General features: G+C 50.7%; 1 protein-coding gene across 3 annotated transcripts in view; it reads left to right on the plus strand.

Annotated features, from left to right (window-relative positions):
* The first annotated feature begins 4,700 nt into the window (after positions 1 to 4,700).
* MFHAS1 (multifunctional ROCO family signaling regulator 1) overlaps positions 4,701 to 14,911 on the plus strand; it is a 32,978-nt gene continuing 22,767 nt past the window's right edge. For all 3 annotated transcript variants that reach the window (XR_012633604.1, XM_074905610.1, XM_074905611.1), the window contains exon 1: positions 4,701 to 8,021. Coding sequence is in view for 2 of the 3 variants with exons in the window: in XM_074905610.1 (XP_074761711.1) it covers positions 4,826 to 8,021 (3,196 nt within the window). In the remaining variant the exon portion in view is untranslated. The remainder of the gene's footprint in view (positions 8,022 to 14,911) is intronic.

Consider the following 14,911-nt stretch of genomic DNA (forward strand, 5'->3'; position numbering starts at 1 on the left):
AGGCTGAGAGAATTGAGGTTCTTCAAAGAAGAGAAGGCTCCAAGGAAACTTTATTGAGGCCTTTCAATATAAAAAGGGGTCTTATAAGAAAGATGGAGAGAGACTTTTCACCAGGTCCTGTAGTGACAGGACAAGGGACAATGGATTTATACTGAAAGAGGGTAGGTTTAGATTGAACACAAGGAAGAGTTTTTTACAATGAAGGTGGTGAGACACTAGAACATGTTGCCCAGAGAAGCTGTGGATGCCCAATCATCAGGAGTGTTCAAGGTCAGGTTGGACGGGGCTTTGAACAACCTGGTCTAGTTGAAAATGCCCCTGCCCATGGCAGGTGAGTGGGACTGGATGATCTTTAAAGGTTTCTTGCAACCCAAACCTTTCTGTGATTCAATGAGTGCTGTGCCTGGGAAGGAACAAGTAAAGGGATTAGGATTCACAGTATGAGACTTCCATGGGGAAGTGGGACCTGGCCCTGCATTTCAGAGGGTGCAATGCCAAGCAGTTCTGGGGATGCACCTCCTCTATAAACCTCCTCCACCTTTGGGTGGAGGTCCCAATCCCATTGCAGCCCCCAGTTTCCCCAAATCTCCACCTTCTTGCCCCAAGCCTCCACCTTCCTACTCCACATGTACAGCAGCACTGCTCCCCTCCAGAGAGATTAGGCAAGCAACAGTGCTGTCCACCCCTGCCCAAAGCATGTCCAGGATCCCTTCAAGTACTGCCATCATCATTTGTATATGGCTTGGTGTGCCTTGGAGTAGATTCATATAATTCCTGCAGAAATGGTGGGCAAAACTGTGTGGGGAATGCAGTTCTTGGCAGAAATTCCTCATCCTTACAGGATTTCTACTTAAGGTCAAGGAGGAACATGGGGAGGATCTTTGAGAGCATTCAATCAACCCATTGCTTGTTCCGTGTCCAGCCTCTGAGCCCTTGGAAACCGGGCTTCTTCAATTGCTGCTGAAGTGGAAACCAGGGGTTTTACCATATGAGCTGTGTGTCTGGTGGTGTGGAGGGCAAGCACTCCCCCGAGGGGATGCCAGCCTTGCTCCATGCTGGTGCCAGAGCCCATGAGCTTTGCAGTGGCCCACCGCGCTCCCCACATCCGCTTGCTGCAGCGTCTTGATGCTTCTGTTCAGCTGATTTAGGTTCACGTCCTGTCACAAGTGACTGATTACATTTGCACCCCTTGTCCCTCCAAGTCCAGAGTCAGGCTCTAAAATAACTCTGTGTCTTTTACCTGACCCAAGAGAGAGGTGTTTTAGATAGAAATCTTATTAATGATGCAAATGCAGGGCTCAGTAAAGTGAAGGCACCTCAGACTTCAGCTGAATAATTAAATCCCATCAATAGGACTTTCCAGGGCTGCTATTTAAAATTAATAACTCCAAATGCAATTCTGGCATATAATGGAATCTACTGAAATGAGATTTTAATTTTTAAAAAAAACCCAAAATGCTTTATAGCATTGCTGGCAATTTCACAGCCACCTGCCTCTCAGCCCCAGCCGATGACAGCTAGGAGAGAGATTTGGGGTGGTTTCTGAATATTTTTAAGCTCCGACACATAGGAAATGGTTCCAAACCCAGCATCCAGCATGCTGGTGCTCAAGTTTAATGGACTTCTAGTGTGCTAACGACTAAATCAAGAGGAAGTGAGGAAGTCCTGTTTGGAGAAGCATGTCTCCTCTGCCTAAGCAGATGGGAAAACAAGGGATCATCTAGGTTTGTAGCAAAAGCTACATGTTCTGTGAAACTGAATCTTCCCTTTCCCCAGAAAAGTATCTCGCTCATAACTAGCAGCTTTAACTGTGGTAAATGTATTGAAGAAGCCAAAAGACACCATCCCTGGCCGTTTGAAGTTACTCACAGATTTGCACATCCGTGCAGGTATTGTAGGATAAAATGTAAGGTTCATGGGAAAGCATCAGAGCTTTCCTCCTTGGACACCCTCCGAGCAGCACTGGGGACATCTTTGTGCTGGCATGCTGTTCATCATTTTTTTCTGGCTTAGCTTCATGCACCACCTATAGGAGCTCAACAAAGTTTGACTAGAGCTGCATTACTTTTCTCCCCCTCTTCATTACCTTGGGGAGACATTCAGCTCCCGTTGTTTTGCATATTTTGTGATAGGGATTTTGACAGTCAAATCCTCCCCTGCTTAGGCCAGCTCCTTCCCAGCTGTCCTTGCATGCTGTCAGAAAGATGTGTTTAATATAGGCCATGACCTCTAGTAGTGGGCAAACAGAGATAAGTGCTTCTCTCCCTGGTATTTTTCAGCTGGCTGAGTCAAGCAGCTGCTTGAAGCATCCCCGGTGGAGGGGTATGTACAGTTTTCCCATGGGAAGCAAGAGGATAGTGCAGAGTGGCAGCCTTTCAGGTTACACTTGCTGCAGATCATAGAACAACTGGGAACATACCCTGGTGTCAGGGAGGATCTGCAGTGCCCATGGGTGTCATGGGGTGGGTAGCCCCCAACAACAATGCTGCTTTCTCTGTCTTTATCTGTACAAGACACAGGGGGGAAGAAAATTAGCTGCAAATTTGATGCCAGAATCAATTTTCCCTGAAGAGATCTTTTATTTCTAGAAATGCCATCTTGCTTTAAAAACGTGATTTTGATAGTGACAGGCTAAGTGGCTTTGCATGTAGAGAGCTGGAAATTAAACCATCGACCTGGTATCACAGGCAACTGGGCAAGAGAGTGGGAGAAGAGAATTACTATTTTCCCAGGAGAAATTGAATGTGCTACTTCTGAAGTGGAGGAGAGTGCTCCTTTTGGCAGGAAGAGAAGGTCTACTTCCCCAGTGATCTTCAGGAAAAGCAAAGACACAAAAACTGGGTTAGCCCAAATAAAACATGTGCAGACTCAATGCAGGAATGATCAGAAAATAAATGAGGGCAAGACTGGAAACTAGCTCTAAGAAGGGCACAAATTAGCAAGAGGCCATGAAGTATCTCTGTTTCCCATGGTCAGGATCTGATGCCAGACAAGCAGAAAGGATGGGAAGTGTTTTATCCCCAGGTTTAGTCCCTTGTCAACAGAGCCTGCTAGATCATGAGTATCCCTGCGTACCTGTACCCTCCCCTTCCCCCCCAACTCCGAGCCTGAGTGGTGGCCCTGGAGCCAAATTATGGGCCCAGACCCCAGGACTGCTTCTGCTGGCTTTGGGCAGCACCTGAACCCTGCTTGGAGCTGGGTCTTATCTTCACACAGCCATGCTTTCTCCCAGGCCTGCAGGCTTTCCTCCCTCTCCTCTGCATCCTTTGTTTGGCTTTATCAGCCAACACTGCAATATTTTCTCTGTCCAGGGGTGACCTCATGCTCAGAAAGGCATTTGGCAGGAACCCGGTGAAGGTTTGTTAGTACTCAGAGGGCCTGAAAAGATGATTTTTCCCCTGCCTGTCTGTTAACAATAGGAAAGATGGGAACTGAACCTGAGCCTTTGAAATCCGTAGTTTTAGTAATTAGTAAATTTAGTTGTTTGGTGCAGTGACTATCACTCTGCCACCAGGTTAGTTCTCTCCAAGCAGGAGCGTGGTTAGATGCACAGGGCCATCCAAAAGAGAAGGCATCGCTCTTGTGAGAGCTCTCCGCAATGAAGAAGAGAATAAAAGCTTTGAAACTGGTTGCCCTGTGCCCCACTTTTCATTTTAAACTATTTTCTTTCTCTTTGTGGCTCTGAAGTAATAGTTTACAGCACGCTTTAATGGTAGTAGTTTACAACATGAGAAGGTGGGGGGAAGTGACTGTTCCTAGGCCCCCAAAGCATGCTGGAGTATGCAGTGCTTTACAAAGACAGTGACGTTTTAAAACCTCCAAACCTTTGGCCACAGTGCATCGCTGGCATTTGTAAGGGGTAAGGTCACGCAGCTCGGGAGATCCGGGTGTCCACCGCCGCCGTCAGCCTGCCGAGCGGCCCCGATGGAAAACGGCTCCGTTCCCCCCCCCGTAGCAGCGGTGGAAATTTCCATGCATATTTCTCTGAGCCCTAGGAGCAAAGCTTGGCCGAGGATCCTGAAGCAGGCAGTGTTTAGGATCTGGCCAGATGTCTGCAGCAAAGGAAACAAAGCGCGGCAGGAAGGTGGCAGAGTTGCTCTGACTAACCAGAGGTGTCACGGGCTTTCGCACCCTCCAAGACGGAAACACACTTATTTAACGGGGACGAAGGTTAATCTCGGTTTACTTGCAGGGCTGGATGAAAAACCAGACTTTTGCAGAGTTGGAGTTGCGGAGATCGGCAACACAAGCACGTTTGCTGTTACCCCACGGGCGAGCTGTGCCCTGAGCCGAGCCCTCACAACCCTCGCCGCGATACCAGGGGCAGACGAGAGCCCGGGCCGGCGGGTGCCGCCACACAGCACGGGCGCAGGGAACCGCCGGCACCGCACCGCCGCGCCTGGCGGGCTCGGCTCACCCCACCCGGGGCACCCGAGGGGCCGCTCTCCCGGGTGCAAGGGGCAGGCGCCGCCGCCTCAGGCCGGGGGCACGGACCCTTCCTCCCCAGGAGGAGCGGCCGGTGCCCGGCAGGCGGGGGTTTCCAGGCCGGCCGGCCGGGGCGTCCCGGTGCCGGCGGCACGGCCGGCTGCCCCCACGGGCGGCGCGGCGCTGGCGGGGCGGGCCGTGCCCGCGTCCCGCCCCCGGCGGGGCGGTGGCGGCGGCGACTACGTGCGCGGGGCGGCGCGGCTGGTAGTGCCGGCGCGGAGCCGCGGGGAGCCCCGAGCCCGCCGTGGCGGTGGCGGCGATGCGCAGCGCGGCCGCGCCCATGGCGAGCAGCAGCGGCGGCAGGTAGGGTCGGGCCGGGCGGGGGCCCGCTCCCCCGGCCATGGCGCAGACGGAGCCCCCGAAGGCGGTGCGGCTGTGGCGCGACGCCGCCCTGCGCGCACGGAAGCTGCGGGGCGGCCCCGGCGAGCCCGAGCCCGAGCCGGAGCCGGACGCGGGGCCGCCGGGGGGGCCGCCGCCGCCGCCCCCCGCCGCCGCGCCTCGCCGCCCTCCCCCGGCGGCGGCGACGGCCCTGGGTGAGCTGGAGGCGCTGAACCTGAGCGGGCGGGGGCTGGAGGAGCTGCCCGAGGAGGTGGGCGCCGCCCTGAGCGGGCTGCGGGTGCTCAGTCTGCGGCGCAACCGGCTGGGTCGCCTGCCCGCCGCTGCCCTGCGCCACCTGGGCCGCCTGGCCGAGCTCGACCTCAGCCACAACCGGCTGCGGGGCCTGGGGGACGGCGGGGCGCTGGCGGGGCTGCGGGGCCTGCGCAAGCTCAGCCTCAGCCACAACGAGCTGGGCGCTGAGGGCCCGGGCCTGTCCCCGCGCCTCGCCGAGCTGGGCCGCCTGGAAGAGCTCGACCTCAGCTTCAACCGCCTGCGCCGCCTGCCCGAGGGCCTGGGCCGCCTGCGGCACCTCCGCGCCCTCGACGTCGACCACAACCTGCTGCCTTCCTTTCCCGCCCCGCTGCTGGAGCTGGCCGCCCTAGAGGAGCTCGACTGCTCTGGCAACCGCCACCTCGGGGCCCTGCCCGAGGGCATCGCTGCCCTCCACCGCCTCAAGATCCTCTGGCTGAGCGGCACAGGGCTGGCAGCCCTGCCCGAGGGCCTCTGCCAGCTGAGCGCCCTGGAGAGCCTCATGCTGGATGGCAACCGGCTGCAGGCCCTGCCTGCCGGCTTCGGCCGCCTGCAGCGGCTCAAGATGCTGAACCTCTCTTCCAACCTGCTGGGGGAGTTCCCGGCTGCCATCTTGGCATTGCCCAGTCTGGAAGAGCTCTACCTGAGCCGCAACCAGCTCACCCTGCTGCCCCCTCACCTCTGTCAGCTCCGCCAGCTCCGCACCCTCTGGCTAGACAACAACCGAATCCGCTACCTGCCTGACTCCATCGTGCTCCTCCACAGCCTGGAGGAACTGGTCCTGCAAGGCAACCAGATTGCCATCCTGCCTGAGGGCTTTGGGCAGCTTTCCCGTGTCACCCTGTGGAAGATCAAAGACAACCCCCTCATCCAGCCCCCTTATGAGGTATGCATGAAAGGCATCCCCTACATCGCAGCCTACCAGCAGGAGCTGGCACACTCCCAGCCAGCCCTCAAACCCCGCCTCAAGCTGGTCCTCATGGGCCTAAAGGATGCAGGAAAGACCCTGCTGAGACGATGCCTCATGGAGGAGGATGGGCAGAGGGAGGACGTGGGAAGTCTGGAGGCAGGAAGCACCCAGCCCAGAGGGTGCCCTGGGCAGCAGCAGGACAGTGGGAGAATGCCAGTTGGGTGTTGCCCCTTCCCGGAGCCTCAGGACACTTCCTTAGCATGGGTACCTGCCATGCAGCAGCTGGAACATCTGCCCGTTGAGGGGCAAGACATCCCTTCTCACGTGCCCTCTAATCGAGTGAAAGGGGAAACACCGTGCCCTGCACTGCCATTGCCACCGAATGCTACCCAAGCACCATCAGGACTGGGACTGTCGGGAGGCAGCAAGGGCATTGAGGTGATGGACTGGACAGCAGATGCAGAGAGGGGCCTGACATTCATTGTGTATGAGCTGGCTGGGGACCCCAGCTATGACGTCATCCAGTCTTTCTTCCTCTCTCCCGGAGCCCTGTACGTGCTGGTGGTGAATTTGAGTGCCTACGTCCCTCAGCACTTTTACCCCTCTGTGGGCTATTTCTTGCACTGGCTCGGTTCCAAGGTGCCCCATGCCGTGGTGTGCATGGTGGGAACCCATGCTGATCTCTGTGCAGAGCGGGAGTTGGAAGAGAAGTGCCTGGACATCCATCACCAGATTGCTCAGCAGGAGAAGAGGGATGCTGAGGGACTCCAGAGTTTGGTCCAGCAGGTGGATGAAGCTCTGGGACAGGACTTTGACCTGCGCTGCTCCAGCCCGCACGCTGCCTTTTATGGGGTTTCGGACAAGAACTTGAGGAGAAAGAAAGCTCAGTTTCAGTACCTTCTCAACCACCGCCCACAGATCCTCTCTCCAGTGCTGCCTTTCAGCTGCCAGGACCGTTGCCAAGTGCGTCGCCTGCGGGACAAGCTCCTCTCAGTGGCTGAGCACCGGGATATCTTTCCAAACCTGCACCGGGTGTTGCCCAAATCCTGGCAAGTGCTGGAGGAGCTGCACTTCCAGCCTCAAGCTCAGCAGCTGTGGCTTAGCTGGTGGGACTCTGCCCGGTTGGGCTTGCAGGCGGGCCTGACGGAGGATCGGCTCCAGAGCGCCCTGTCCTACCTGCATGAGAGTGGGAAGCTGCTCTACTTTGAGGAGCACCTCACCTTACGGGAGTATGTGTTCCACAACCTGCCGCGGCTCATTGACATCCTCAATGTCTTCTGCCAGCGGGATGCCACCGTGCTGCTCCAGAAACTGCTCAGCGACACCCACATTGATGAACTGAGGGCCACTCAGCTCCATCATTACGTGGAGGGCTTCTTGCTGCACGGCCTCCTCCCTGCCCACGTTATCCGTCTCCTTCTTAAGCCCCACATCCAGAGCCGTGAGGATCTGCAGCTCATCTTGGAGCTGTTGGAGAAGATGGGGCTCTGTTACTGTGTCAACAAACCCAAATGCAAACCCCTAAATGGGGCAGCCGCTTGGTACAAGTTTCCCTGCTACGTGAAAAATGAGGTGCCCCATGCAGAGGCATGGATCAACGGTGCCAATCTGAGTGGACAGTCCTTCGTGGTTGAGCAGCTGCAGATTGAATATAGCTTTCCATTCATTTTCCCACCTGGCTTGTTTGCACGCTACAGCGTCCAGATTAACAGCCATGTTGTTCAGCGGTCAGATGGCAAATACCAGATCTATGCCTACCGGGGAAAAGTGCCCGTGGTGGTGAGTTACCGGCCTGCCAGGGGAGCTCTGCAGCCAGATACTCTGTCTATCGCTAGTCATGCGTCCCTACCAAATATCTGGACAGCTTGGCAAGCTATTACCCCTTTAGTGGAAGAACTGAATGTTCTACTCCAGGAATGGCCGGGCCTGTACTACACTGTGCATGTCCTCTGTTCAAAGTGCCTTAAAAGAGGGTCACCCAACCCACACACTTTTCCAGGTAAGGCACAGACCACTTTGCCTTTCATCTCTTCTGGAGCTTTGCCCCTTCTTAGTCGGGAGTTTTACAGCGTTAGTCTTAGCTTTGTCTTTTTTTTTTTTTTTCTCCTCTGTTCTACCTTCCCTGGTGACTTGAGTCATGAGAGAAAATATTAGGGTAGCTCCAAGGAGACAGGCTTAAAATAACCCTATTCTGAGATGAGGGGGGTGTTTCATCCCCATTTGTCCCTTCCTTTTCTCTCTGCTTTTTGGGTTTTGGCCCCGAGCATTGGCGGTGCCATTGTTGAAAAGGCCCTGACCTGTCCTCCTTGTTTTGATTCCTTTGAATGGCACTACGTTTTTTTCCTAATTCCCTTTACCCTGCATCTCCCCCTTCCTTGGGACTATTTGTAAATGCAGATAGAGATGCCTGAAAGACTGCAGGTGTCCTGTGCTCCCCACTGTCCACCCTCCACCCCCAAAACCTGGCCTGTGCTGCAGCCTCTCTGAATGCAGGAAAGCTCCTGCTGGTAGACAATGGGTGTGTTGGTCTCCATAGCCCCGTATAAAAACTGCTTTCTTGTATGGGAGCCCTGTCTCTAGCAGGAAGAATTCCTCCCTGAAGAGAGAGGGATACTCCATCTTCTTTGTTTAAGTGTCTCACCTAGTAGTGATTCCTAGACTGTGCGTTTTGGAGCTATTCCTGAGAGCAATTATTTTCTTTCCTCCCTCTCACGTCACCTAACAAAAACCCCACAATCTCTCTTGTCTGGAATATGACTAGTTGTGGTGCTTTTAAAAGCTGTTGCCTCTAAAGTCATGGTTTTCATCAGTGGTGTTTTTCAGCAGCATCTGTTTTATTTTGTATGTATGTAGGTATGGCCTCCTAACCAGTGTCCTCCCTCCTCTGCTGGGTTTGCTCTGGGGATTGTGGGGGCCATGAGAAAGGTGCTTTGGTGTGTAAATCTGTGTGAAATCAAAATGCACTCTGAACTGTAAGCTGCACTCTAGAAATGTGGTTTTCTTACACACACACCCCCCACCATGTTGGAAGTATGTTGGAGCAGTATTTATTTACAAGCAACCTGAAATTGTGAGGGAACTGGAGTATCGTTTGGGTTAAAGCAAGCAGTAGTGCTGAATTAGTTCACAGGCAAATGTGAATAATAAACTGTGTTTGGGAGGTTTGTTTTGGTTTTTTTTTCTCTGGACCTGGAAAATAAGGAGATGCTGTTTCTCCTTGGCCTGTGTCCTGGCTCCGTCGATCGCATCTCCCTCTAACTGTGCTAGCTTATGTAAGAGCCACTGGACTGGGGGGAGGGGGGGGGGTGTGAACCCAAGCTGTGTGAGTTGCTGAGTGGTATCTGCATGCTGGGTCTTGCTGCCGACATGGTGCTTGGGGTAATGTGATTTGCTTTCCAAAAATACCCCAAAGAATAAAAAAATACAGAACCCCTAAAAAAAAAAAAAAAAAAAAAAAAAAGAAAGAAAACTCAAAAAACCCCCCCGAACGCCAAACCAAAACCAACCAACCAAAAAAACCCACCAAAATCAGCCAAAATGGCAAACTGTATGTACAGCTGTGATGGGTGGCTCTTGAAGGTTTAGCTTGTGAATAATTCGGACCTTTCAGTCACATATCTTCTTTTTACTTTGTTCTCCCTTTTTTTGGGTGAATATTTTGTGGCTTATCTTTTTTTCCCTGGTGAGTAGATGATGCTTTAAAAGTGAAATGTGAAGAGGAGCCGGAATGTCTGCAGACGATTGGCACCTTTGCTGACTGGTGACAGAGCAGGTCTGGAAGCATAAGGGAGGCACTGAAATTGAAGCACCTTTTTCTTTTGATTTGGCAGTGCCATATATGTTTCTTTACAGGTAGGAAGGTAATCCTCTCACCTGGGAGCCAAGGTGGGTGTGCTAGGAAGGGGAGATGCAGGTAAGCAGTGCATCATTGGGCATGGGAGGAGCAGGGGCTGGCGAGCCAGGCCTCTGAACACCAGCTGGGTGATGCTACCTGTGGAAAGGATGTTGCAGGATTTTCCGACGCTCTCCAGGGGAGAAGCCAGGCCTTGATGCAGGGGGCAGAAGACTTAGCATCCCAGGTGGCCCTGCCTTGGGGCAATGAGTGATTGTCTTAACACAAATACTGTGTGAGTCTAGCTGGGGGAAGAGCACTTTGAGAAGACAAATGTGTTTCAAAGGCAGGGCTGATCCGTGGAAGTGCTGAAGAATGATTAAAGGCTGCAATTGATGAAGAAAGCTGCTTGTCTTCTTGGATGACGCTTAAATCTAACCCAGCTATGACCTGGATTGTGTGAAAAACGCAAACAATCATTTGGCTTGGGGAGGCCTGTATGTCTGCTTTTAATCTAAAATATTTTTGCGGTGTATCTGCTCTGTGAATAAAAGACTGTTTAGGAGCCTCTAAATGGCAATTGTGAAGTTGAAGACTTTTTTTTTTTTCCTCCCGATTTTGTGATCAGGAGGTGTGAACGTTTAAAGTCATTCTGTTAAACTTCCTGTTGTGCAAGTGAATCGTGGCCAGTGTCATTTTTAACAGGGTGTAGGAAAGAGATGGGCCTAATGTTAGGAAAATATATAACGAGGGAGATGTTTTTTTCTTTCCAAGCTCTTCCAGTGGAAATCCCTGGTAGTTACAACACTACTAATTCTTAAACAGGGCTGTGGTCTTTTTAGGACTGCACTGACAAACTGCTTTGCAGACTGTTGACCTTAATAAGGGAACTATTTCTGTGGAGCCGCTGCCAAATTCGTGCTCAAAAATGGAAGTGCAGTCTGGCTGTGTGTGGTTGCGCAATTTGTGTCGTCATTCGTGAAACTGATGGTGCATTCTTTGGTCATCCAAAATTTTCCTTGGAATCCCCTTCAAAGAAGGGTCTTGGTTGTTCATGAATTGAAGATTAATCCTTGTTTTTCTTCTCTTTCCTTTCCCTCTTGTTCCTGGACATTCATGCTCTCTTAACTTCCATTGATAATACACATAGAAATTCTCTTAAGAACAAGCTAGTGTGCATAGTTAATAAAAACTGAGGTCTGGATTCAGTCTTCTGAGGGCTTATTGCAAACAAACAGTGAATAAAAGATATCTAAAAATGCCTTGATAGGATGTTTTTAAGGAAGTTTTAGTTCAAAATGGTTTTGTAGCTGCGTGAAATAGTAACTGAATTGGTATCTGAGCTGGAATCTGTGCTTTGAGGCTGTAGTCATCTGCTCAGCTGATAAGTGGTGTGTTGAATTTTTGGTGTTTTTTGCATTTGCACTATATATAAATGAAAGTATCCTTGCCAGGCTAAGGAAGACATATCCCTGCTTGGAATAACCAACAAGAGTAGTTCACCACTCCCAAGACCTCAATTGGGTTGTCTCAGACATTGTAAAATGCTGTGATTTTGTATGTGTTGTTCTTTTAGCCCCTGCACTGAAGGGCTTTTAGTTTGTTCAGGTCCCATAAAATATTAAGTGACTTGGGATTAGGGGAGTGGAGGTGGTTTGACGTCTGTCAAATAGTAGACACGTGTGCTTTGTTTGAACAAATATGACTGGATTTTCCAAGCTTACCTGCATGTGCACCTGCTGTCTCCTCTTGCCCTGCACTAGGCTGGGTCTGGGCCATCCCGGGCTCTTCCAGGCTATGGTCTGCACAAGGTGTCCCGATGTCCGATATGTGATTCTTTTGGTGTTGGGGGGGGGGATTGTGTTTGACCAGTGGTTTTCCTTTATTCCTGCCTGTGAAGCTACCTCTATTGAATACAGATGTAAGAAAGCCAGGGGCTTTGTCCATTGTGGAAAATGGGCAAGATTCTGTCAAAAGCAAAACAAGATGATCTGGATTTTCACAGATTAAAAATCTGGCAACAGACAGAAAGCCACGGGCAAAGATACTGTGTGTGAGCCTAGCAGCCCCTCTCCGAAAGGATGCTGCAAAGCTGTCGGAGAGCTTTGAGAGATACTGGAGAACTGGGAAGAGGTCTGTGGAGAGGCGGTACACATCTCCTGCCTGCTTTGCTGCCCCCTTCCTAAGGTTTCAGAACAGGAAGGAGATCATGAGCCTCTACTCTGCCCGTCTCCCACAGCAAAGGTGAGCAGAGGCAAGGATCACATGCCATTTACCTTTGGGGTACAGATGGAGGTATCGTACTGTAGTTCCCTGTGAGACTCTGTGTCATGGCTACAGCAGAGCTAATGCTAGGCCACCTTATTCATGTGATTCAAAGTGAACCATCCTCACCATCCCTGTGTGGGAGTCAAAAGCAAGCATGAACTCCCTTGGTGGCTGGGATGGAGTCAGGAGATGGACAGGTGGAAGATCCCATGATGTCATGCTGTTGAGTCCTGTGCAAGCTAAGGAGGGAGCAGGTGGGACTGGTTTTGTCAGAAGGGCTCAGAAGTTGCTCCAAAATCTGAGCTGCCTCTCAATGAAAGGCTGATGTCAGATATCTAATTGTTCTTTGTAATTAAATTGTAAGTGGTGGTTGTTTGGGGTTTCTTTTATGGACGATTGCAGTGGAGCAACACCTGCTTGTCGTAGAGCCTGATGCATTTGGCAGCCTTTTATTTTCAGCTTTCGAAGGTGGAGTCTTTTTTGCCTGACTTTCAGAGTAGATGCTGCAGCTGTTTTGGGGCTGTTGTCATGCTCTCCTGAAGGTTGTGACTTCAGCGGAGTACTGTGGCATAATCCAAGACAGTAAGGCAAGACTTGAGCACGGTGGGAGCAGTGGACGTAGATGACTTTGGGGCAGGAGAAATCTAAACAAGGCCCTGAGATTCAGGAGAAGAACAGATCACTTGCTTAACTTGAGGAAACCCTAGCACTGATTATTTAGCTTACCAACAAGAGGTGATTTCTGTGCTGCTGAAGTGACAGCCTTGAGTGGTGTGACTTTCTGTATGCAGTGGTGTAGAAACACAATCTATTTACCACCGGCAAATTTTAGAGATTTCCTTCATGCTAAATTGTGTGTTGCAGGGTGAGCGTTTGAGGTTCTCTTGCTTGGTGACTGTGGTAGGGCATCCTCTAATTTAAACAGCACATTTGGGCAAGAGACAACAAATGTTTCTTGATCTTGGACAAGACAGAGAAATTGCCAGAGGAAGAGCATGGTGTGTGGTGGGGATGGCTGCTGCGGGTCTGTGCCTGGTGGGAGCCAGTCCTTGGGGACAACTGGAGTAGCCAGTGCAGAGCTGGGCTCGTGCCTGGTGTTCTGGCTTGGGATGACACAGGAACAGGAGGAACAAACTCAGCTGTGAATGTCAGAAGAGAGGCTGAGGCTTTGAACTGGCTTCTTAAAGCTGCCTTGCTGCCTGCAGCATCTAGTTACCTTGTATTGTGTGCATTGCTCTGTTTGTGTTTGGGGGCTTGTTTTTAAGACTCCTAATATGGAACTTGCTAAAATTACTTAAAATTAGGATGGCAATGGGCATATTTAACAGTTTGAAGGAATTCTCTTTGTTATGCAGAAAGTTTCCATGCAGTTCTGCTAGAGGAAAAGTTTCCTGCTACGTCAGCTTGGTAGAAGAAAACTCTTCTGGTTTGTTCCTTAACAGCTTGTCTTGCCATGTCCCATTCCCCATGGGAGTAGTCTCTGGGCTTTGGACCTCTGGACTTTGAGCTGCTGTCACTGAACCAGTGAAACACTAGATTTGGTTGAGTGGATCTTTTTGGTTTGGTTAGTGAAGCAAAACAGAATTCTTGGCTTTTAATGCATTGCTTTGTTTGTTTGTTTGTTTTTTATTTTTACAGTTGCTGAAATTTGTCTTTGCAGGAAATGATTCTTTGGTTCCTTGCATGAGAACTATTTAAAAGCTACTGACTGTGGGGGTGAGATAAAATATTAATGTAGGTTTTCCCCCTCCAAGGTCAGTTGATTACATGAGGACTGATTTGTGCTCTGCTTCGGCACACTGTAGACAAGGGTGTCATGAAACATGCTTTGCTTCCTTCTGTGTGCACACACTTCTGGTGGTGTAGTGCTTCTTTCTGAAAACATTTAAGCGTGAAAGATTTTCCGGTCTTAAGTTTGGTTGAGATATATCATGTGCATGATCCTCCTGCAGATACATTGTAAGGTCCTACTCTTGCATCTCAGGAGAGGACTGTGGGAAATCATCAACAGTGCTGAATCTGTTGCCTTTTGGTGATGTTGTGAACATATTACTTGACATGGGGATAAAGCTCTAAAAAACCCCCCAAGTATCAGTTTAAAAGCAAAATATGAGAGCATCTGTTAGGTAATTCTCCTGTATGCTCTGGTGTCTGGTTGCATTTGCAGTATTACGCAGGTAACTGTGGTAGACTAGCATGCTCTGCAATTAATGATTTGCTAATAATAGTACAGGCTAGTTGTTTGGCTCTTGAAAACAATTTGCCAGGGAAGAAGGGAGAAAATGTATTTCAAGTTCTGTGTTGGGTTTGAATTCTTGTAAGTCATCAGAGTACAAACTTATTTTTTACCTTTTTTTTTATGTCCTTAGTAGAGAACCTCTGCAGATGAGTAAAGAAAACTGTGGTCTGGAGAGTGAATACAAGATGATGAGTTACTTCCTTTTATCTCCTTGCTTGTGGCACTTGCGCTTGCTATACAGATGTGGGCAACTCTGGGAGTTAAGCAGGCTGGCTGGTGCCAAATAAGGTCACTGCTTCTCAGGTGAACTTGTGGGATGCCAGTTTAAGGATGTGCTGTTTTTAAGGGAACACCTTGTAGGGATGAGAATTGGGGAGGGAGTCCTTAAAGTACTGTGTCAAATATAAGTCAGACTCCTGCTGCTGCAAACAGAATGCGTCAGTGCTTTTGACTTAGCTAAGAACATAGCTGGGTCTGTGAAAGCAATGCAGCTGGGTTGTAGGAGTCTCAGCCTGCCTCCTTGGTCTGATCTGCAGTGATCTCCTTGTCT

The sequence above is a fragment of the Athene noctua genome, chromosome 4 (genome assembly GCF_965140245.1).
Source record: "Athene noctua chromosome 4, bAthNoc1.hap1.1, whole genome shotgun sequence".
Classification (NCBI taxonomy): domain Eukaryota; kingdom Metazoa; phylum Chordata; class Aves; order Strigiformes; family Strigidae; genus Athene; species Athene noctua.